General features: G+C 51.9%; 1 protein-coding gene across 3 annotated transcripts in view; it reads right to left on the reverse strand.

Annotated features, from left to right (window-relative positions):
* The window catches only part of GRIK3 (glutamate ionotropic receptor kainate type subunit 3), a 213,727-nt gene that overhangs the window by 46,311 nt on the left and 143,174 nt on the right, over positions 1-24,242 (reverse strand). The window contains exons 5-10 of one of the 3 annotated variants that reach the window (XM_073233637.1): positions 22,094-22,147; positions 12,162-12,335; positions 11,429-11,572; positions 6,024-6,131; positions 2,605-2,718; positions 1,677-1,969 (exon numbers count right to left, since the gene is read on the reverse strand). In XM_073233637.1, the coding sequence (XP_073089738.1) occupies positions 1,964-1,969; positions 2,605-2,718; positions 6,024-6,131; positions 11,429-11,572; positions 12,162-12,335; positions 22,094-22,147 (600 nt within the window). In that variant the 3' untranslated portion in view covers positions 1,677-1,963. Of the gene's footprint in view, positions 1-1,676; positions 2,011-2,604; positions 2,719-6,023; positions 6,132-11,428; positions 11,573-12,161; positions 12,336-22,093; positions 22,148-24,242 lie in introns of those variants that run through there. The other 2 variants (XM_017666380.3, XM_017666378.3) reach the window with 2 other exon arrangements.

Consider the following 24,242-nt stretch of genomic DNA (forward strand, 5'->3'; position numbering starts at 1 on the left):
CTTTTTTCAGATGGGGAAACTGAGGCACAGGGCTGTGAAGCAATCTTATAGGGTCACACAGCTAATTAACAGTAAGGCCAGGAAACCAACCTGAAGGTTTGGGCTCGTACCCATCACACAATCTTGCCCCTGTGTCCTGGTCACACTGCTTGTCCCAAACAGCTGCTGGGCTCATGTTGGCCCAGATGAAGGGTGGTGGGATGGATGGAGCTGTGCCTAGGCTACCAGCCAAGAGGGGCTTCTCTCCTCTGCTGTCCCCTGGGGTGCCTGAGAGCCAGCTGGATGCTGTGGGTGGGATCTCTGGTGAATGACTGAGTGCAGGAGGTCAGGACCTTTACAAGAAGCTGAATGGACTGACCAAGAAGCTTTGAGAAGAGCACGGGATGGATTCTGTGCTGGATTCCGCCTCTGCTGGTGCAGAAAAATCCCTTGTGCCTTTGCAAAAGGGTCTTATGCCCTTGAAATCAGGCTGCTGACATTTTAATGAAATTTAACCCTGTGGTCTTTCAGGGTATGTGTATTGCATTCTTTCGTTTATTATCTGTAGCTCACTTCTTACTGTTTTGTGGCTGAATCATCTTACCTCATTAAATCATCTCCCCTCTTAATCTCTTACAGCATACTAGTTTTACCTTTTTTAATCTTGTCTTATGAAAAGTGTTTTATTTATATCTCACATTTTATGCAGCTCTGCTTTTAATCTTTTACCATCGTTTTATTATTTTATTTCTAACCTTTTTATATTTTAGCTTTGTCATACTTTTATCCTTTTGCTTCCTGACATTTTGGTTTTACACTTTTTACCTTGTCTAGCTGGAGTTGTTAATTATTTATTTTAATTTTTCGTCCGTCTTGATAGTTTTCCTTTTAATCTCATCCCTTATTTTAATATTTTTCTCTTTACTATTTTCCTTTCAATCTTTTAATTTCATTCTCTTTCAACTCTCCTCTTCTCTTTTCTATTTTTATCCACATCAGTATTCCTTTAACTGCTCATCAGTCTTCATCCAAATATCCTTTCTGTTTTTATTTGTTTCCTTTTATCTTTGAGATTTTTTTTTTTGTATAATTTTTCTCCATTTCTGATGAGATCTTTTCACTTAGCAGTTTTAGTAGACTGATTCTTATTCATTAATATTCTTAGTTAACAAAAACGTTGATCAGTAAAGGCAGGCAGGATGTCTGGTTTGGGGGAGATGCCAGTGGGGGTCTGCTCCCAAACAGTGGGCGCAGGTGTCTCCCTGGCCCTCTCATTTGGGTCCCAGCAGCGGCGCACCCACACCACTGTTCTATCTCCTTCACCTTTAATGCTCAGCCTCTCAGCAGTCCTAACACTGGAGACGGGGGATGAGACCCTTAGGCTAGAAGCCAATGGTGTCCCTGGTGTCTGCTGCTCCTGAGGATTCCTGGGAGAACAGGGTTTAACTGTTCCATCCCTTCCTGCTTGTGGTGTCCACCACCCAGCCACCGGGCATACACCGGGTGAGTCGCTCGAGGGAGGACACAGGAGGGCCTGGCTGAGCTGCCTCTGGGGGGAGGCAGGTGGGGTAAGCCTTGTCCAAGCGTCCCGGAAGGGCCCAGTGTGGGCTGCCCAGCCCTGCTCCTTCCTTACTGTACCTAAACTGGGTTGAGTTCCCTTTTTTGTAGAGAATGACCTGACCACGCAATCCTTACAAGCATATTTGCTTTATTATAAGGAGAAGCTGAACAGGGCCATATTGCCCTCAGAGGACCAGAATCCACCAGCGTGTGAGAGCCGCCTCCCCTCAGCAGAGCCCAGCTGCAGCCCCCAGGGGCAGGGCTGTGTTTCTGAGAGGGTGGGTCCCAAGGCTCTGGATGCTCTGGAGGCCTTCCGGGAGGGGCTGGCCCACAGGGAGTGGGAGTTGGAGGAGGCCAGGAGCCCCGTATGTCCTTCTGTCCACCCTGGGCTCTACAGTGCAGAGAGCCTGGGAGACCCCGAGAGCTAGTCCTTAGGTTGAAATGGTCAAAAGAAGGGGGCTCTGTTCAGTTCTGAAGAATAGAGAGAGGAGGGCAGGAAGAGTGACTGTGGTGCAGAGTTCTCAGGAGGGGGCACTGGGGAGTGTGGCATGTGTGTGCGCCCTGTGGGCCGTCAGGGCGTGGCCACCACAGCACCACTTCTGGGTGGCCCAGCAGGAAGGGCCTTTTCCCTGGGAACTGAGGCAGAAGAGATGGGTGCTGAGTCCTGGGGCAGAGGGCAAGGGAATCTTCCTTCCACCCCGTCCTGGCTCCCACCCAGGCATCAGGGGCTGAGGGGGCAGGTGCAGGTGAGATGGGAACATGCAGGCCTCTGCGGACAGGCTGGCCAAGCAGGTCCCGGGCAGGCATGAGGACCTGCCTGCTTGGCTTTTGGAAAGAACTGCTCACAGTCCTCCCTGGGGTCTTTGGTCTATGGCCATAAGCAGAGTTGCTATGTTCTGAGGGACCCCCAATGTTTCCACCTTCCTGCAGCTCTTCCTCCCACCCCCTGGCAGCCTTATAAGAGGTGCCCTGTCAATGCTGGGTGGAGGGGTCTCTCCAGCCTTGAAGGCCAACCCACCCCCAGTTCAGACATTCCCTCCTTCCTGCAGGGCTGTAGGCTCTTACCAGCACGGTGGTGACGATGAGTGACCTGTTTGTCAGAGAGTCGGTGACGTTCGGGCCTCGGCCTTTTGTGACCTCTGTGATGTTGAGCCCCTCGGCAGGACTCCAAACCCCAACCTGAGTGGACAGACAGAGAACCTGGGCTGAGTTCGCAGTCTCTCCATCCTTTCTCCACACCAACAAGCCATTGTCTTGGCCCCATTATTCATGAGCATCATCATTGCTAACGTGTTGAGTTAACATTTCTGAGAACCCTGTTGTCTCCTGCCTCCCTGGAGAAGGCCCCCGAGGCGTGAGTGTCCTGAGCTCTGCCTCTGCCCCCTTGCTGGTAAGCCCATCACAGCTGGAGGGAAAAATGCAGAGGGAGAAGGTGAATATAAAGGCAGCCCGGGATGCTCAGTGGAAACCAGCCTGGGCTGGAGCAGATGCCAGGAGGAAATGAGGGGTCCTAGGGCAGGGCCAGGTCCTACCCTGGGACAGTCGCTCTGAACCTGGTGGGCCTCCCATCTCATGGGGAAGACCCTGGGCACCCAGCTGCTCACTCACTGGGTCTCAGCTCCAGTGCCAGCTCCTGGACCTGGGTGCCTTCCAAAGCCGAGGACAGGGCCGGAGCAAGAGAGATGTTCACAAAATAATCATGCAGTGAGTAAATGGATGGTGAGCTGTGCCCCAAGCAGGCAGGCAGGCTGGGCAGGACGCTGGTCTTTGTGGCTGTTTTGGGGGTGGCAGAACAGAGAATGGGTAACCCTCACGGCAGGCCTCAGATGCCACTGCATTTGGTGTCAGTTTTCTTTGTCGTTTTACTTCTAAAGTGGGCAGATGCCCTGGCCAGGGTGGCATAATCTCTTTCCCTACAGAGTTCTTGTTGAAGGCTGGAAGAAGGCAAGTCAAGATCAATTTTACACATTGTTCTAAAGCCCTGGACCTCTTGAAGATCCTTTTGGACCCAATTCTGCCCAGCTCTGCCTCCATCTCAGCTCCTGTCTCTCAAAGAAGGTCTCAGCATGCCCACTCTGTCCTTGGCCCAGCTTGGGATACTCAGGAAACTTAATCAATTAAACAGACAGGCTGAATGCAAACATCCCATTAAGGAGCTGTGCAAAGCAGATAGCAGAGAGACCTGTAATTATGCCTGGGTAATTCTGCCGTAATCCTCCCAAAGCCACCGGCTCAAGCTGGCTGCATCAGCTGTGACCCAGCTTAGCAAACAGAAGTGATGATAGGAGAGGCAGAGTGTCTGTGCTCAGCACCCTCTCTGGGCAGGATCTCTGTCTGTGCAGACCTCCCAGAACCAAGAGGAGAAGAAACAAACAGATAGCGTCAAAAAGGCTATTCTCCCAAGTGGGTTGAGCTCAGCATGAAGGTTCCTAGCAGCACACCTGCGTGAAGGATGTGCTCAACATCTTTCCAGTGGCCAAATGAACAGCAGGAAACCGCACCTCAGCAAGCTCATCTATTGAGCTCCAACTGCATGTCCTGCTAGACACTAGGTGCCATGTGCATAGGAGAACAGTTAGGATTGAGGAGGCCTAGCCTGCAGAGGCTCTGTACCCACAGTCTGGGTGGCGGTGACCAGGAGCCTCTGGTGGTCACTTCTTCAGGTCAACCTTTGTCCAGGTCTAGTAGAGAGTTTTTCTTACATATTGGTCACTTTCTACAAGTTGCAGGGAGGGCTCTTGGGACTAGGATACTGCAGGTAGGCTCAGATGAAAAGAGTGCTCTCATGATCGATTATTGATGTCTGCCATGGGTTCAGGAGTGGGAAGTGGTGGGGTATGTGCAATCTAATTGCCATCCCTAGAATCTGAGGTTGTCTCCAGAGATGGATAGGTGAGAGGGCAAAAACAAGATAACTACTTGAGTGAAAGCTATTGCCTTACTACCGCCAGAGCAGGAAAGGTGCTCCCTAGCACTTTAGGAATTTGAATAGAAGCTGGAAGATGGCTTGCTGAGAACTCATATAGAGTTGGACCAACTGGCCTCAATGATCTTAGGAGCAGAAGCCACAGCTCCTGCCCTTAAGGGACTAAAGTTATATGGGCATGAAAGAGCTGTAGGGGAGTGGTCAGGTTTCCTGGCCACCCCTCCACAGCACAGTGGCCCCCATGAGTCTGTGGGAAACTCAGGAGTGAATGGAGTAACCTTGGCCACAAGGTGCAACCCAGGCAGACCCAGGTTGGTGCCTGAGGAAATAAACCAAGGAGATAAAGGCCACAATTGCCTGGGCAAAGGCCTGGAGGGGCAGGGTGTGTGTGTGTGTGTGTGTGTGTGTGTTGTGGGGGGTGGCAGGTGTGACTGGTCCCTGGGGAGCATTATGGTGAGCAGTGGAGACTAGACCTGGAGAGGAGAGCTGGGCATTTCTTGGAGAGCTGCAAAGGCCCAGGCAAGGGGCTGAAGCTTAATGACTTGGCGCTGGGAGGACATGGGCAGTTTCAGAGCTGGGCAGAGTCATGCTTTGGGAGGCTTCATCTGGGTGTGTGCACTTGGATGGTGGGAGGGCTCAGAGTGGAGGCAGGGAAGCCAGGTAGGGGTGCTAAAATAACCCAAGGAAGAGGCCGACCCAGGATGGGTGGTGGGAGAGGAGAGTAATCAAGGACTCCTGAAAGCCCAGAGGCATCAGAACTGGCCCCTCTGCTTCCTGGCCTCTGCTTCCGGCATTTTACACACCCCACTGCCAGGGTTGGAGAGGTGTCCTGGTAGCTTCTAGGGACCAGCCTGCTGTGAGACAAGATGTGGCTGGGTCCCTAGACCCGAGGTCCCAGCGATGCTGAGAACTGGGGGCTAATGTTAAATCCCTCTCTCAGCCCAGCAGCCTGACTTTGACAGAATATATGGAAGGTTCCCAGGTATCAGAACTGGCCTCATTACAAACCGTTCCATGGCGCTAGGTGGGAGGCCCCAGTCCTAGGCAGCCCTGCTTTCCTGATCCAAACTCCTAGAATCGAAAAGGCCTTTGAAGCCTAGAATGGGGAGTTCAGAATCCATGGGCTTTGACTGCTCTCCAAAGAACCACCTCCAGTCCCTCAGACAAGCAATGACCTTGCTTAATCTTTGCTTAAATGCCTCCAGTGACAGTGAGCTCACTACTCCCTAAGCAGGCTCCCTGATCATTGGGATGTTTCTGCTACCCAAGGACGTGTCTGCTCCTCTGCCCCATGACCACCCTGTAGGGACTTAGAGATAGTCTGTCTGCCCATGAGCCCGTTAGTGCTTTTCCTGGGTTAAGTATCTCTGAGGGTCCTTGTCCCTAGGATGATGGTTTGGGTGTCTGCTGTGGTCAGGCCACTGGGTTCTGGGCCCCTCGAGGCTGGCCAGGCCTTCGTGTTTTCTGCAGGACTAAGGGATAGGCCACACCGGGTCATGTCAAGCCCCGAGGGTCTGCTGGACCAGGTCTTGCTCATCCCACTCTCGAGCCCACGCACCTTCTCCAGGCCATCCTCCTTCAGGCTGATGATGTCCAGGTCGAAATCCGTCCGTAAGCCACTGGTTTTGTTGAAAACAATCCGTCCAGTTAATCCTTCCCATTGAGCCTGCCAGAGGGGAGAGGGCAGAGCAGCAATTCCTCGGGCTCATAAATCATCATTTGGTACAACTGTACAATGCTTCATTTTAATTACTCCTTGCACTGATACTGTTCCCCCAAGACCATGATTAATTAATAATCACCTCCATCATTGCTCGGGCTGTGGTGCAAGCCAGCGATTTCCATAAATTCTATTATGCTCTTTAGCCAGCTTTACATTTGCACTTTCTCGTGTACAACATCGATCTTGGACACACTCAAATGAGCCCCTGCCTTGAAGCCATGAGAAGGCGGAGCCCCTGTCAGGTCCCCAGACAGGGGCAAGGAGACAGGCAGGCAGATTGGGGCAGGTGAGACCTGCTGAGAGGCAGAAAAGCCAAGAGGCAAGCTGGCTTTGGTTGTAAGACCAGACTCTGGGAGTGGCTCCCCAAGGGCCAGGGACACAGAGAAGGTCGCTGTCAACACCTGCAGTCCCAGGTAGGCACATGTCATGGTTAAGAACTCTGGGTCAGAATGCCTGATTCAACCACAGGTAGCTGTGTGACCTTGGGAATTTCATCTTACTTCTTAGAGTTAGTTTCCTCATCTATAAAATGGAACTAATAATAGTACCCATCTTACCAAAATGCCATGAGGATGGAATGAGATAAAGCCCATAAAGTATGTAACAGTGCATGCAGAACCTGAGCCCTGAATAAATGGTAGGTTTTGTGATTTTTAAAATTGTCATCAACATCTTTAGCACAGAGATGCCGGCAGAGGTTCAGAGAAGGTACAGGACCCAAACCGAGAAGAGTCTCATCTTACAGATCAGGGGTTGGCAACTACGGCTGGCTGCCCTGATCGTCTGGCTGCCTGCTTTTGCAAATAGTTTATTAGAACACAGCCATGCCCATGCGTTTACCCACTGTGTCTGGCTGCTTTGATGCGGCAACAACAGCTCCAACAGTTGCAACAGAGACTGGCCTGCAAAGCCTACAGTGTTTACTATCTGGCTGTTAACAGAAAAAGTTTGCTGACTGCATTCTAGATAATATCTTTCCTGTGGGCCCAGAGCGTACCTACAAGGTACTTCTCACTGCTCGTGTCATGCAGCCTCCACAGCAGCCCTGGCCAGTGCGCCAGGTGGGGTCATGATTCCCACATTACAGAAGAGGAAGCAGGCTCAGAGGGGGTCATGCATCACCCAAGCTTACAGAGTGAAGAAGAGGCAGAGGCAAGCAGGGGCTGGGGTTCCAGGGCCCCACCCCTCAGACTGGAGGGTTTCCCTTCTCTGCCTTGTCTGAGGTGTTAGGAAGTAGCCTGCACATGGGTAAATGCGGGCATGCTAGGGCTTTCTGTGTGTGGGAGAAGAACAAACCCACCCATCCTGGAGTCCTGGGGAACCAAGGCAGGCTGGGGGCTAGAGGAAGGGAGAAAATCTGGGAGCTCCAGAAGCCCCACTGGGCCAATGGGGATTGGGGAGGGAGGATGCCGGAGCCCGTGGGTCAGCGGAAGCTCTGGATATCTGAGTCCTCACTTTGGCACAGTGGGTTCTTAGCCAGCCTGGGTTGTGATCATCCCCTGCAGATTCAGAAAAAGACTCCAGAGCTTCCCCTGGCTGCATGTCCACCAGCACCCGTGCTTACACTCACAATCTGACACACAGGTTCATGGGATCACAGATCCCTGGAGGACTGTCTATAGATCCCAAACTAAAACCTGTGGGAGTCTCCAAGCACTTGGGCAGCTCTGGCACCATAAAGTTTTCCAGGTAAGCATACAGATGGGAATGCAAGCTCAGGCAGGGGCCAGAGCCTTGGAGGGGTCCAGGAGGCCATAAGCAAAAGTGGATAAAGTGTGGACTGTGCACAACGATTGAATCTCTCTGAGCTTCCACAAGGGGAACATTACCTGTTTCACACTGTTTCACAGGTGTTAAAAAAGGTGCATAAAGTGCTTAGCACAGTGCCTGGCGCATACAATCCCGACCAAGTGGCAAATACTATTATTTCTCCTTTGGTGCTTCTTTCCAAGGAGCAACCCTGGATCAGGACTGGAGGGAGAGGTGGCCACTTGGGTGATAGCCCAAGGCCTCAGTAGAAACCCTATTACAGAGTGGGAATCTCTTTCCTTGCACAAGGTCACTCACTTCTCATCACCATCCTGCCAAGTGGGTGTCATCACTGGCCCCATTTTAGAGTCACAGACACTGAGGCTCACAGAGGCCCTGAGCCATGCAGACCCGAGTAACAGTGGTGCAGGGCAGGTTCTCTTTCTATAGGTGCAGAGCTCAAAAGCTTGGGGTCATCATGTCCAAGTCAGCAGGGAGACTTATGGAGCCCAGGGAGCTGGAGCTGGAGGTTCCATGATGCATCAGAGAAGGTGAAGACCACTGATTTGACTTCAGAGGGAGCCTCCTCTTCCCTGAGACTGGCTCCGCAGTCCCTCGCCCTTCCCTGCCTAGGCAGGCCCACACCCTCAGCTCTCTCCCAGCCCCCAGGGGAGATCACAGCAGGTGCCTTCAAACCTGCGCTGGGAGGGAGGCTTCCTCCCTGTCAGCTACTGAGGAATTAAATGCCAGCAGGTGCATGACCATCTGTGGGCGGGTGGGCAGGGCCAGGGCCAGGGCAGGGAGCTGCTGGCAGCTCCTCCTGGTGACATTTCCTGCCCCCCCGCCCGTTCCAGCAGCCTGCTCAGGACTCGCTAAATGAAAGATGCTTCACACGCTCTGAACTCCGGCCTGGTATTTTCCAGCTCTTCTCGGAAATGCCAAGTCTTTAAAATGATTTACTGTCACGCAGTCAGATGGGGAGACAGGCAACTTGGAAAGTGTCTGAGGGAAGACTGTGGGCTGGGCTCAGGCAGGGCACTTGGGTCCTGTCAGCTCTGGGACCATGTGCGGGCCACGTGGCTACCCTGGGTCTCAGGGTCCACAGCCCTAAAGTGGAGGTATGTTTCTGATGTTTCTGAAAAGACTCTGTGAAGCAGTGTGAGTGGTGAGGGCCATTCACTGGGCCGCAGACCAGGAACAAGGAGGTGCAAGCACGACCTACATGGGCTGGTCAGCCGGTGAGGGAGGAGGGTCCCCGCTTTCTTTCCATGGCGTGGGCAATGATGAGTCTGTTCCCCTTAGGGCTTCATGACTGAGCCTCAAGCATTCTGAGGGGTGAAGAGTGAGTGGGGTGGGGAGGGCCCTGGAGCTGTGTGGCCTGGAGATCCTCTGTAGCAGGAAACCCACCACAGAATAAGAGGTCACAGTGATGACAGTGGTGATGATAGAAATAATAGTAATAGCAGCCAATCTGTTCAGCACTTGCTGTGTGCTAGGTGCTATGCTAAGTGCGTCACATAGACCGTAACTCAATCCTAGTAATGTCTCCATTGTACAGAGGAAGACCTGAGGCATGGAGAGGTTCTGTAGCTTGTCCAAGGTCACACAACTAAAAAAAGTTAAGCTTCAAAGCCACTTTTGTCTAGCTCACAAGGGTCCCAGGGTTGTGGTCTGGCCACCGAGACCCTTGTGCCAGCCTCTGGCTACTCAGCTGGAGGCCTGACAAGGAAGGAGGCACAGGGGGCTAAGGGTGAGGCCCAGAGTTCCCTGAGAACAAGCTGATGGTTGTTCAAGCCAGCCAGGCCTTACTCAGGGCACTAGACCATCAGACCTCACTGCAGTGTGAGGGGCTGGGTAAGAGGGGACCATCACGGTCCTCTTACAGAGACACCTCTGATATTGGGACCCTTCTGGGGTGAGGGATCTGGCACCAAGGACTCAGTTGCTCCTTCACAGTGACTATGTGATGGTGCTTGCCAAGTGAGGAAACTGACCCTGGGGGATGTCCAGGAATGTGTCTAAAGCCACAGCGCTGGGAAGAGGCAGAGACAAGTTCTAAAGGCATGTGCATCAAACTCTACAGCCAGTGGCTTATCCATATTCCTTTTACTGTCACTCTAAAATGCAGCTGTCATTGGCCTCATCCCAAGCCGTGGTGGTGAACTCAGGATCTTTGGGAAACAACTGAAAGAGGTGGGTTTCTTGGTTATTTGCCACAGAGCTGCCTTCCTTTGCATGTGGGATTTTATTCATTAATGTGATGACTTGACGAATGTCTGCCCCTCCCTGGGCTGTGAGCTCTGTGAGTGTGGGAGCGTAGCTGTTCTGCCCCCTTAGGTCCCTGGTGCACAGCTGGTGCCTGGCACCCAGCAGGCCCACAGCAAATAGCTGTAGAATAAACAAATGAACTCCCAAGGCAGCCTGCTTCATTTCTGGTCTATTGTGTGTGCTACAAAGAGACCGCCCATTTGGAGCCCTCCTAGACTCCATCTGTTACCCTGGACACCCTGGATAACCTTGGGCCAGGATAACCCTGCCCAGATACCTCCCTTGAGCCTTCTTCAGCTCCCAGATCCTGGGATCTGACTCTGCCCTGGCCCTGGCCTGGGTGCTTTTCACACGGTCTTCTTACCAACACTTACAGACAAGTACTCTAACTGTGCCCATTTCACAGTAGAGGAAACTAAGGATCAAAGAGTGAATCTCCTCAGCCAAAGTCACCCAGCTGGTTGTGATGGAGCCAGGATGCAAACCCTGGCCTTAGCTTCCTCATCTGTAAAGTGGGACAATAAACACCACCACCCATGGCTTACAAAGAAAATGGTGATAAACAGTCCTTAGAAATGAAAAGTTTCCACTGTTGTCTTCTCAGCTGCAGGACAGGTTTCTGCGCTCTGGTTTCTCTGATTGAGCTCCATGGATGGGCCTTCTTCACAGTTGCCATGGAGAGCTGGGTCCCAGCGGGGACCCTGGCTGGGATGCCGGCTGAGGAGCTCATGATGCGAAGAGGAGTTTGTAGGGCTACTTATTATTTACCAAGCCTCCTGCGATCCCGGAGGAGGGCTCTGCACTGAGCACTTTCTGCTCCGTGTCTCATTTTATCTTCACTGCAACCCCATGAGGGGGCCAAGGCTTTGTGCCCCATTTTGCAAATAATGCACCCAAGGCTCAGCAAGGCTCTCTAGCTTACCTGAGGTCACACAGCCAAAGGCAGAGCTCCTCATCTGTTGCACTTTAAAGCTTGTGCTGTGTCCTGCTGACATAGCTGACCACCCAGGCATTAGCCTCTCAGTCAGCCTGTGAATTGGTCCTGTATTCACCCAAGGAAACTGAGGCTCAGAGGTGTGAGGCAACTTGCCCAAGTTCATGTGGAGTGGAAACTCATTCTGTCTGACTCCTATACTTGGACCTTTGACTGCTCTACAGCAGCACCAGCCCACAGGGATGCCCTGGGTGGTTTTGGCCAGACAGTGGGTGGGTAGGGTACTCACCTCCTTGATGAAGTTCATGAAGCGGCCACCAAAGCGCCAAGCCTTATGCCGGTGGCACTGCAAGGAGTTCACGGTCATCTGGGGTGCCCGCTGGTAGCACACAGACACGATGTGGACAGCGTCATACAGTAAGGCTGCGTCAGTCTGGAGGAGAGGGCCCAGGGCCTGCCTGAGAGTGGCTCTGGAGCCACAGGAGTCTTTGCCCAACCTGCCCTGTCCCCATGGCCCAGCCCTGCCACAGGCACATGGGGTCCTAGTGAGGGAGAGGCCCTGAGGTGACCTAGACCCTGTTCACAGTGAGAAGCTGGCCTTGGGTTGTCTCTGCTGCTCTGAAGATGGCCAATACCCTCCTTCTGCCGCTCAGAACGGCTCCTGCCAGTCCCTCCCCCAGCCCGATCCCATCTCACCTGTCATTGCCTAGGCTCTGCCTAACTTTCTCCTCTCCTGGCTCCCTGGGCTTCTGCTGGTCATAGCTGAAAGTCCTCTGTGCCCAGGACCCACTGGCCCTTATCCCCGCTCTCTGTAACCATCTCTTTACCTGCCTGTACTCTCACCCTTGGGGTGGGACTGTGTCTGATCCATTGTGTCCCCAGCCCCTAGCCTAAGGTCTGGCTGACACATGGAATGTTTTAAGGAGGAAAGTGATGCTGGGGAAGAAAGAATTAGGGAGGACAGAAAGAGAGAGGGCCGAGAATGAGGGCGGAGTAGATGCCCTGGATCTCAGCCACTGTACCATCATCACTCCATCCAGCAGGCCAGACTCTGCCCGGGGAGCAGCCTGCAGCCGCTCCATGGACCACTTCTCCACGATGGTCGAGACATGGGGGTTGTCCACATTGAGGATCCGGAACCCCGTCAGGTTCACCCCTGAGTAGCGGTAGGGCTCCAGGTCTAACGCATAAAGATCCTGACAGAGATGGTTGAGCACGTAAGGGTGTGGCCTGCTGCAAGCTCCGCCCCGCTTTCCCACGCCCCTTCCATGGCAGCCTCAGAGCCCAGGGCAGGGGCTCCCTGCAGAGCTGTGCAGAAGGTGAGGCCCAGCGGGGAGGGAGCACCTGCATGAGCACTGGCCTTGGAACACCCTTCTGCCCAGTGGCTGACCCCACAAACTGACTCCGGGACCTTGGGCAAATCACTCAGCCGGCTTCTTCATCTACAAGATGGGGACTGTGCCTCCTTAATAAGCCTGGTTCAGCAGGTCACATAAAATGCCCAGCCTGGAACATCAAAGGAGCTTGGTGCTGGTCATCACGGCCATTTCCTCTGATGGTGGAGACCCACTTTGAGAAGAAAAAGGGCTCTAGGTCTGGGCACATCCAAGTTACCCAGAGGAAGGCTGAAGGGACTATTTTATCCTCCAGAAGAGGATATTTTAAATAGTCTTCTAGCTTTTGCACCATGAAGAAAACCATTAGCAAAAGGAAAACGCAACTTACCGAATAGGAGAAGATACTTGCAAAAGCTAATTCCAATAAGGGGTTAATCTACAAAATATATAAATGACTCATATAGTCTAATAACAAAAAGAACAAAAATTTTTAAATGGGAAGAGTAACTGACTAGACCTTTTTCCAAAGAAGACATATAGGTGGCCAACAGACACATGAAAAGATGCTCCACATCACTAATCATCCGGGAAATGCAAGTCAAAACTACCATGAGATATCACCTCACACCAGTTAGAATGGCTGTTTTCAAAAAAACAAGAAGTAACAAATGTTGGTGAGGATGTGGAGAAAAGGGAGCCCGCCTACTCTGTTGGTGGGAATGTACATTGGTGCAGCCACTGTGGAAGGCAGTATGGAGATTCCCCCCAAAATTAAAAATAGAACTACCATATGATCTGGCAATTTTACTTCTGGGTATTTATTCAAAGAAAACACTAATTCAAAAACATACCTGGACCCTTATGTTCACTGCAGAATTATTGGCAATAGCCAAGATATGGAAGCAACTTAAGTGTCCATCAACAGATAAATGGATAAAGAAGGTGTGGTATACATACACACACACACACACACACACACACACACACACACACACACACACAATGGAATACTACTCAGCCATAAAGAAAAACAAAATCTTGTCATTTTAGACAACATGAATGGAACTAAAGGGTATTATGCTAAGTGAAATAAGTCATAGGAAGGAAGAAAAATATATGATTTCACTTACATGTGGGATCCAAAAAGCAAAACAAATGAACAAACCAAGTAAAACAGAAACAGACACATAGATACAGAGAACAAACTGGTGGTGGCCAGAGGGGAGGGGTGTGGGGGGATAGGTGAAATAGGTGGAGGGGATAAAAAGGGACAAACTTGCAGTTATAAAATAAGTAAGTCATGGGGATGAAAGGTGCAGCATAGGGAACAGAGTTAATCATGTTATAATAACTGAGTGGTGACAGATGGGCCAGGGAAACAGGCCTAATGCATGGCAGCCCAGATTCAGTCCCTCCCTGCAGCTCCATCTTTGGAGCAAGGTGGGTTGGTAAGGGAAGGAGACAAAGAGAGGCAGGTGAGGGGCGGGGAGGAGGCAGAAGGAGAAGCCAGGTGCTAAGCTGAGAAGTGGGGGAGGTGGTGGGCTGGAGCTTGAGGAGCAGAGTGCGGCTCTGTCCTGTTAAGAAAAACTACTCGAACTTGGAAAGAAAGCAGAAGGAGAGCAGCGTGTCCTTTAAATGTCCCACCAAAACGTCACTTAGCAGGCCTGCCCTGGATTTTGTAACTCTCTGGGATGGTGAGCCTGGATTTGCCTTCATTCTCTTCTACTGGTTAAAGGCCTGGACTCTGGATTAACTTGCGGACTTAACCCATAAAAAAAAAAAATAATCCCCAAGGCTGTAGTTTTATTGCCCTGTAGGACAATAATTCATTTTGTATTGAACCTGGAATCTTAGTCCCTCCCCAAAATACTCAATCTCTCAAAAGCTCTAGGAGCCAGTGGTGCCACCCGACTGGCTCCCTTGTTAATGAGCAGCATACATCTTTGACACATGTTCATTCTGTGTTTGTTTAAGAGTCATGTCAGAAAAAATATGCTGACCCCCTAGATTGGAACTATCCCACTGGCAGAGAAACTGAGTCTTCAGCTCTTTGTCTGAGCTCCTCCTCACCTACCACCCATTCTTCTCCACATCTCCCCTCACCAAGCTGGCTCCCAGCCTGTCCTCTTTCCTGGGGCCTTAGACTTAGTCACTCCATCCGGTGCTGGGAGAGAGTGGCTGTGGACATGCCTGGGCTGTACTTGTCTCTCCCTGGCTACAGCCGGCAGGAGTAACATCCAGGCAATCCCAGTCGCAGCCTTGCTTAGACACTGAGATCCAGGGAAAGATGAGGGATAACATGTGCAGCCCACCGAGCAGCTCTTTTCCATGCACTGCTTCCTCTGACTCTGAGATGTTCCTAGTGGATGCTACAGTCCTCCTGTTCCTCCTGCACCCTGAAAATGGATTCCTTCTGGAATGCACTCTGTTAGTGTCCTTCGAAGGTTTAGGGAGTAGGGGAGAGGCTTGGAGCAGACTTGAGCCCTGGCAAGAAAGTTTAGTCCTAGCCCAAACAAATAGGGTCCTGATACTAGGTCAGGATTTGGAACAGGGAAGGGGCCAGATGGGAGCAGGAAGCAGGGTCTACAGTGAATTGGATGGAGGGTGTCTATAGAGCCCCCCTCTCATGGGAGTGGAGGGTGGGCACAGTGCTCAGCTGCGCACGTGGAGAACACCATCTGATCTCACACCTCTCTGTGAAGTAGGCATTTCCATCTGTAAGCATCCTCCTCTTACAGATGAGGAAACAGAGCTGGGGCTGAGGGGACTTGCCAAGGTCATAAAGCTCCTAAAGGCAGAGCAGAACTGTCTCTGGGTCCATTTCAATGGTGTTTTGGTGCTGGCTCCCCTGGCTGTGAGAGCTAATTGTTGACACTTCTTCCTGAGTCTGTGTTCAGTGACATCACACTGATAGCTTGATATTAGCCATGGTGGAGTATTTACACCATGGAAATTGGCAAGTATTACAAATCCATTGTTTTTTTTCCCTTTTGGAGGCTGGCTGTACCCCACTGTGTGCCTAACTCAAAAGCCCTCTGCTTTATATCTCCAGTGGCTGTCACAGGATAGGCATCAGAATGGTTTCTGGGGCTTTTCTGGAATGTATAGGACACAGAGAGTCTGGTAGGGGTGGGAGGGGCTTGAAAAATCACTGTTTTGAGAAGCACTAATCTAAGCTATTACTCCTGACTGGGAAATATACAGAGAGGAGTCTAGGCTTAGACAGGAGCACATGTGGAATCAGAGAGAAACAGCAAGGAGGGGGAGAAGACACACAGGAAGGAGGTTCCTGCTCACTGCAGCAGCCCCAGGTAGTGAATGGTTAGGAGCACGGACTATGAGGCCAAGCCATCTGGGTTCAAGTTTCATCTACTCTCCCTACCTCACATGTCTCATCTGCAAAATGGGAATGATGATATAGTACCTCCCATATAGGGTTGTGATGAGTGAAAAATGGGCTAATAGATGTACTTAGAGCATGTCTGGTGCATGGTAATCATTGTGTAAGTGTTTGACAAACATTTATATTTTGCCTTCTCTGGCAGCAGCCTTGACAGCTACTGGATACAGCCCCTGGGGACATGACTCGTTATTGGAGGAGCAGCATATGTGAACCGGGTCCCTCCTGCCTTAGCCCTCCTGGCAGCATCCAACAATCCCTATGAGCTGACGCTTCCTGAGCATCTACAAGCCTCAGAACAGCAGGCACTGTTGTAAGTACTTTATGTGGATGAACTCAGTTACTTTACATTCCACCTTACCAGGAGGGTGTTATTTTTACCCCATTTTAAAGGCAGGAACTGAGTCCCACAGCTGGGAGCTGTGGAGTCAAGTCAGGCAGTCCAGCTGCTGATCCCTCCCTCTGCAGTTCATACCCCTCAGTCACCTTCTATACAGCACTTAGAGGAGTAAAGACATAAATAAATAAACCCAACCCTGTTGCTCTCCTGCTTAACATCTGCCAGTGGCTGCTTACTGCCTAAGAATAAAGCACAAACTCCTTACTAAATTTATGAAGTTCTGCACCCCTCCTGTCCCTCTTTTCTTCCCACCCACTCCCATTTTTTTGCTCCAGGAACACCGAACTACATTTGTCACCCTTTCCCACTCCTGGCTGGCCCCTGCCCATCATGCAGCTTCTCACCCCTGTGCTGGGGCCTGTGTGCATGTTCTGTCCCCTGCTGGAGTGCCTGCCTTCTCCACTCTTCTTGGGTGGGCTAGTCTCTGAGATTTAGCCCCAGCATCACCTCTTCCAGGAAGCCTTCCCTGACTAACTCCTCTGTCTACACATTCATGACAGGGTAGGCCAGGGGTGCTTTTGCTCTTATCCTGGGACTTCTTGGCTTTTGCCCCACTGATAACAACTGTCTGTGTCTGTCTCCCCTATGAGCCCCTGAGCCAAATACTGCTGTCACCCAAAGTGGAAGGAAGGGTCAGCTTAGTAGCTCTCTGGGGCACCTAAACAACACAGGAGGACCCTGGAATGGGGAGCCTAGTGTCTCACCTCCTCCTTGCAGGGGCAGCTACCAGTGGGGCTGGAAGTGAGGAGTGGTTTGGCATGTTGTGGGGGTGGAGGAGAGACCCTCAGGGACTGCTTTAGGAACAAGAGCTCCCCAACTGTCTTTGAAGGAGGCGGGTGTGGGGAGAGGGAGGGATTTTGTTTCACAGAGTGGTGAGTGTGAGTTTGAGGCCAGGGCGGAGCTGCTCCTCATGGAAGAGACGCTGGGCTCTGCCTCCAGGGACGCCCTCCTCACTCATCCTCTGCAGGGTCTCAGACTCTTCAGTTCAGTGTTGACATAATAAGGCCTGAAAGATGCCAAAGCCTGCCTAGGGCCTCTGTGACTCGGTTCCCCCTCCTCTAGGACCAGAGCCCAACCAGTCAGTGGGAAAGGTGGCCGCTCTGGCTTTGGTGGGGGCTTGGGTATTGGTGACATCAGCCACAGAAGGTGCCAGATGCAGCCTTTGGTCTGCACGGTAGCTGTAGCCAATCAAGCCTGGGGAGTCACAGTGGGGTGTCACCCTGGGCTTAACTGCCAAGTGCTGTAGGGCTACTGACCCTGAATACCCCCATCCCTATGTCACGAGGGTAGCCACAACAGGAAGCTGGTAAAGAGGCCTCTAAGTCCAGCTCCAATTTTTTGTCCAAACTGCTCTGGGCTGAGACCCCAAGTGCTATACCCAGGGAACTGTGCAGGGCCTTGCTACTCGGCAAAAAGTTGCTGTTCTCGATGCCAAATGTTGACACACTCAATTCAGTATCAACGAGGGACCTTTTAGAAACATTCAGCATAACATAATAGACTAATTCATTAGCACCCCATGGGTCTGACTGGGTAGAAGCTGAAGCTCAGAAAACATCGCCTTAAGGAATGACAGATGAAAATATCTTTCCCATGATATAACTGTTATTGCCGGGAAGTGGCATTAATTGTGATTGCTTATCTATTAATTTATTATAATTCTTCTTGCACCTCCAGGCTTTTACCTACACATGACATGTACCAGGGGCTCAGCTGGGGCTGATTAATACAGGGTTATCTGGGAATGGCTCAAAGCTGGCTGGAACAGATAATAGCCGCTGGGGTAATTAAAATGTCTTCTGCGTGGGAGAAGCAACTTTGGAGAATTTTTAGAGGCGAAGAGTTGGTGACTTGGGTTTCCTAAAGGGAAGGAGATAAATGTCAAATGCCACTGCCCTCCCCAATACAACTGCAACTGGCCAGTGGGCACCAGAAGGCAGAATCACGAGGTGGACTCCTAAACCAATGGGCTGGAAGGAGGATCCTGGAGCTGGAGCTGGATGCAGGATGTGGGCTGGAGGAGAGGACCCTGGGGGGACTGCTGATGCCTTGGCATGTGGGGGCTGCTGGGAGAAACCCTGGTAGATGCCCTCCCTGCCCGACCCTAGCCAACACACACACACACACACACACACACACACACACACACACACACCCAACCACCACAGAGCTGTTTGCATTGCAGAGGGTGTACCCCCTGGAAGGATCTGCTCTCCTTCACCCTCAGAAAGGCATGGGGAGGGCAGGCAGTGGACTGAGGGAAAGACTGGAAGTAAGGTATGTACAGCTGATCTGCTGTGAGACTCCAGGCAAGTCAGTCAACCTCTCTGGTCCCAGGTTTGCCCATCAATCAACAGGGAGTGCAAACCCTGCCCTGTGAAGAGGAAAATCAGCGATGTGGAGAAAGGGCATTGGAACCTGTGAAGTGTGGCCACTGTGGGGATCTGTGGAGGCCCCGGTCCCCCCATGAATGTCCATCACCATGTGTGGACCACCGTGGCCAGATGGAGCTGGAGCTGGCCAGAGGAGGCCAGGCAGTGCTTCCTGCCCCCTCTCAGCAGGACGGGTTTCAGCAGAGCGCTCTGCAGCTGGACAGCCCCCAGCTGGTAAACTCTTTGCTCTGCCCCTTTCTTGCTGAGTGACCTTTCTGAGCCTCAGTTTCTACTTTTCTGCAAAACTGGAAGAGTCACACCTTCTTTGGAGAGTGGTTCTGAATTTTGGATGAGATGGGGTATGTTGAATACACAGAAAACATAAGCAGGAGTTATTTAATTAATCAGGTTAACCCTTACATAGTACTAAGTGCCAAGCACTTTTCTAAGCGCTTTACTGATGTCAACATATTTATTAATGTTCAGCATAACATTCCCAGGAGGTAGTAATATAAAATGTGGCCATGGTATAGTTGGGGAAGCAGGCACAGAGAGGTGAAGTAATTTGCCCAGGGAGGTGGAAGAATCTTGATCCTAACTCAGGCAAACTGGCACTGAGTCCATGGTCTTAACTGTTGCAATGACGATGATATTGATAACTTCACTGATTACTTTCTACTTTGTTTTATGTTCATTCATTCATTCATTCAGGCATTAATGAGCACCTACCGTGTGCCACTATTTAGGCACCGGAGATATAGCGATGAATTGGACACGGGGCTTGATCCTCACATGCATGGAGAAAGCCTCCCAGCTGGTGAGCTTCATGTTGGAGCCAGCTCTGCCCACCCCACCCCACCCAAGTGCCTAGTTCAGTGCCTGGGACTTTGAGAGCATTTGCATATGGCTGCTGATAGTGAGTATATGAATAGCTAAATTAATGAAAGGAAAAAGTAACAGAGTGGAGACACTGTCTGGAGCTAGACTAGGGCCCTAATGTACTAGGATCCTTCGCTGACCTCCCTCCAAGACCTCCGACCTTGACAGGCAGGTAATGGCATTTATGTGGAGGCCACTGGGGTACTGGGGTGGTGCTTTATCCAGAGTCTTGCCTGGAAGGTAGAGCCAGGCCACAGGGCTGAGGGTCCAAAGCTTTAGGCCTGGCAGTTCCCTCAGCAATCTGAAGGGCACCCCTCCTGGCCTTGGAATGAGGGCATGAGCTGGTACAGATGCTTTAAAATGAATATTTGGAGCCAGGATTGAGAACAAGGCTTCAGAGGGCTTAACCACAGGCCCTGTGTGGACAGGATGGGGGAGGGGGCAGTTCTCAGGGAAGGTGAATGAAATGTATGGATTTTGTTCCCGCCACTTCTAGGAACCTCCCAGTGGCCCATGCCCTTCTGCTTGGTGGGCATGTCTTGGACTCTGTGAGCCATTGTCTCCTGCTCCCGCTGCCACACCTCAGCTACTTTGCCAAGGAGCAGTCACTTGTCCCAAGGGCAGTTTCTACAATTTGCCTGATGACCCACCTCCCACCCTAAGGGCATTTGACAATGTGGAATGACATTTATTTATTTATTTGTCCCCAAGCCTGGAATTTAGTGAGTGGGAACGAGGATACTAAACATTTTATGGTGGGCAGGACATTCTGAGATGATGAACTGTCCCCAAATCCTATACGTCACCCTGATGAGGACCACTGACTGTGCTTGGCTGGTCAGCAATATGACCTGGGGAAGGAGGGTCACACTCAGAGAAAGAGGTGATGAGAGGTGGCAGAGGCAGAATGGGTGGTCAGTTGGGATGTGATGAGCCCAGGGCAGCTGTGATGCCCTGGCTTCCCAGGAACGGAGACTGTGAGGAAGGAGCAGAGGCCATGAGCAGGGGGGGAGCAATGGGTAGAGAGAGGGGAGCTGAGGGGCTGGCTGAGTCCCAGTGCAGAGGGTTGGGATCATAATCCCTGTGATGTCCAGAGTCACTGGATCTAGAACCACCCTCAATCTCTGCTCTTGTGGCCTGATGATTCATTCTTAAACCTTGGTGAGCTAGGGTTATTTGGGTGGCCAAAAGAGGTCAAGTAAGGGATCTTAGGCCCAGAGGCATCATACCTACTTAGTTCCATTTGTAGCATTTGCCAACATTTGTGGTATGAATATTCAGGCTAGCTATAGGATGTCACTGAAGGTGGAGTTGGGAAGGGATGAACACAACTGGCTCTTGCACTCAGCCAGTATGAGCCAGCGCAGCTCTCCATCACAGAGCTAGACTGCCTCTCGGCCTTTGCTTATGCTTTTCCTTCTGTGTGGAATACCCTTCCTCTTTCTCCTTGGTGAACTCCTACTGATCCTCTGAGGCCGAGTTCAAGAATCTTTCCTAAAGCCTGCCCCGTTTGAACTCCCCACTTTCAACCAGCCCCCCAGCCACCTGGCATCTCCTTTCACTGTGGCCCACGGCCAGCTGTCTGGGGCTGGGATGGCACAAGCCTGATGTATGAGCTAGACACACAGACGCAGGCCAGACGGGACAGGAGCTCCGTGAGGACGGGGACTCGGTGCCCGTTGACCTGAGACAGCTAAGCACAGGCGCTGGGGAAGGAGTGTTAACTGGGCACCGGATGAATGAAGGAACAGTTAGGGGCCTGCAGGGCTGTGGGGACAAGGCTGACCCAGACTGCGGGGTGGTCGACAGCACACCCACTCACTCCAGACCTGGGCTCCAGTGAGGCCTGAGGGTGTCTGGCTCCAAGGCAGGGTGGCTGGGTGCTGGTGCCCCTTTGGCACAGGCATCTCTTTATCCTGCTGATCTCAAGCTACAACTCATTATCCTAATGGACTTAAATGGTCCTAGATGTTCTCAGAGTTTGGACAGGACCCATCTGGAGCCTGCAGGTGGGCTGGCCTGGCTGACAACTAGGGGCAGACTTCAGCGTAGATGCTGCAGGACTCCCAAGTGCTAATTCCTGCTGTGTGAGGTCTGAGACACCCGTGGGGAAGCATGGGCCAGGAGCCAGGGGTCGTCATCACAGGAACAGCTAATACTGCTATAGCTCTTCACATGAACCAGGCGCTGCTCTCAGCGTTTTCCTTCATTAACTTAGTCATCACAACAGTCCTAGGAGGGAGAAGCCATTCTCATGCCCATTTTGCAGATGAAGAAACTGAGGCAGGGAGGTTCCATGACTTTCCCAACGTCTCATGGCCAGTAAGCAGAGGGGCTTGTGCTCCCACTGGCAGTTTCTAGAGTCCCTGCCCTTAATCACAACAGGCTGTCACTTCTCAAAGTGGGTGGACCACAAGGACATCTTTGTGCCCTTGCCTGGGGCCACACCTACAGCCTTAGGAAGTGAGATGAGCCTGAATCTCCTCTAGCAGCAGCAACGCCTCCACCAGGCTGGCTGTTCTGAGCAAGTCCCACCCCACCCGTGCCAGGGCCCAGAGGCACTTACCAGCGTAGTGAAGATGAAGTGGTAGTACTCGGTCATCATACCCATGGCCATGGCCTGTGGGAGGGCAGAGCATTAGCAGCCTGCAGGGAACACCTGGGAAGCCCCCTCCCCTTCACCCAGGGGAACTGACTAGGGGGCAGGCAGCAAAATCACCCGGGTCAGATTAACCTGCAGAATCTTGGGCCTTACTCTCCAAAGATCTAAATTCAGCAGGGTCGGGTGGGGCTCTGTTGTCTGCCTTTTCTCTGAGCAGGTCTGGGCCTGCTGCACTTAGAGAAACACTGGTGGAAGCAGCCCAAGACTGCCTTCTCCAGGGCCCTGACTCCCCTCAGCTGAGCTCCCCAGCCTGGCTCCAGACAGGGGTGTTCTGGGGCCCCCACGAGCCCTGCCAGGCCTGAGGGGGAGGGTCTGTTCACAGTCTGAGCCTCTCAAGAGGGGCCGAGACATCCCTGATTCCCTGGGCCTGGTTGACCACAAGCAGGCCACATGGTTGCTGTGCAATTATCTCATACAATCATGAAGTCTATATCACATATATTTTATGTCTTATTAGAAACCTATAATCTATATTAACAGCCAAAATGCATTTTCTGCAGAGTTCTTCAGAATGCTAGGCCCAGAGAGGACTCGGGGGAAAGATGAACTGGACCAAGTACACTTGAAAAATGCCACACACCCTCTCCCCCTCTTGGAGATTCATAACTGGCACAAACGGGTTAAAGGCTCAAAGATGTCTTCAGTAAGCACACATGCTTACCTTTGTTTAGTTCAGTGTTGCGCTGAGCACAGAATCTTCATTTTTAATTCTAGAAGCTTTCAAGTCAGACAGACTTGAAATGGGTGGATGACCTCAAGCCCATTACTTTCCCCTTGAGCCTCAGTTTGCTCCCCAGTACGGGCTGAGACATCCCTGCTCCCCCAGGGCCCAGGCCACCGCTCCCAGGGTGTCAGTAAATGAGGAGCTGCATGCACCTAGCATGGAGTAACTCCTTGGTGAACTGGAATGTGATGGTCTTTATTAAATATTCCCTTACCCATGGGAGGAAGACAAGACAGCCAGGAGAGTGAGGGTTAAGGGGCTCCTGGGGAGCAGGTGTCTCCTCGGTAGTGACTTTAGCAATGTTCCACACTCAGTGCTGACTGTGCACCAGGCACCAGGCTAAACTCATCTCACTGAATCCTCCATAACTGCATGAGGTAGGAATTATTCCCTCCCTGCAGACGGCCACTTGCTCTTGGGTACACAACACCCAAGGACACAGGCAGGATTCAAACTCTCAAACGAGCTTTTAACCACTGAGTTAAAGTGCTTAGGAAGGAGCCTGGTATGGGCTTCCCCTGGGGAGTAAAGAGGCTGCTGAGGGCTTAGGCACCCTGCAGGACCCAGCTGGAGGGTGGGATCTGATGCCCCCAGACCTTGAAGATGCTCCTGCTCCTGCTCAGCACCTCCCTGCTGCACTCCCTGTGTTCCCTCCCCGCCACAACCTGCATCTTGAGGGATCATGTGTCAAAGTCACATAGAACACCTCCTTCAATCACCAGGGAAACTTTCTAGGATCACATAACTGCCTTTTACACAAAACACTGGCTCGAAGCAGAGTGTTTCTGGTTTTAGCCTCAGAGGGGCTTGTGGGCAATTTTGCTGTTTATGTCTTAGGTGGCTGGCAAAGCTGCCCTTGTACCCAGAATGCTGTGGTGGGCTGGGTCCAGGAGGAAACAGAAGCCCACCTGGGACTAAGAGCCATCTCCTCCCCACTGCCGCGGCAGAGCTGAGCAGATGCTGTGAGCAACGTCGGTGAACCTCCTAGTAAGAGAAGAGTAACAGCAAGGGCTGTGGGCTGCAGGGAATTAGTCATGGAAGAGGCAGCGAGGCGCTCCTGGGGTTGTCCCCTAGACACCAAGGCCACTCTGTACTTCCCGAAGTGTTCTGTCCTCTGTAGCTTCAGACCCCTCTGAGCAGCCCTGCCTTCCACTTGCGAGGTGGCCTGGAAACTAGCATCTACTCAACACCCTCCATGCACCAGGCCTGGCTGTGGCAGCTCATTCCTCAACTCATCCATCTTCATGCCATCTCGGAATGTAAAGGCCACTGTGTCCATTTTGCTGCAGGTGAAACTGAGGCCCACAGAGGCCATGACCACCCAAGTTC

Source organism: Manis javanica, chromosome 4 (genome assembly GCF_040802235.1).
Source record: "Manis javanica isolate MJ-LG chromosome 4, MJ_LKY, whole genome shotgun sequence".
NCBI lineage: Eukaryota > Metazoa > Chordata > Mammalia > Pholidota > Manidae > Manis > Manis javanica.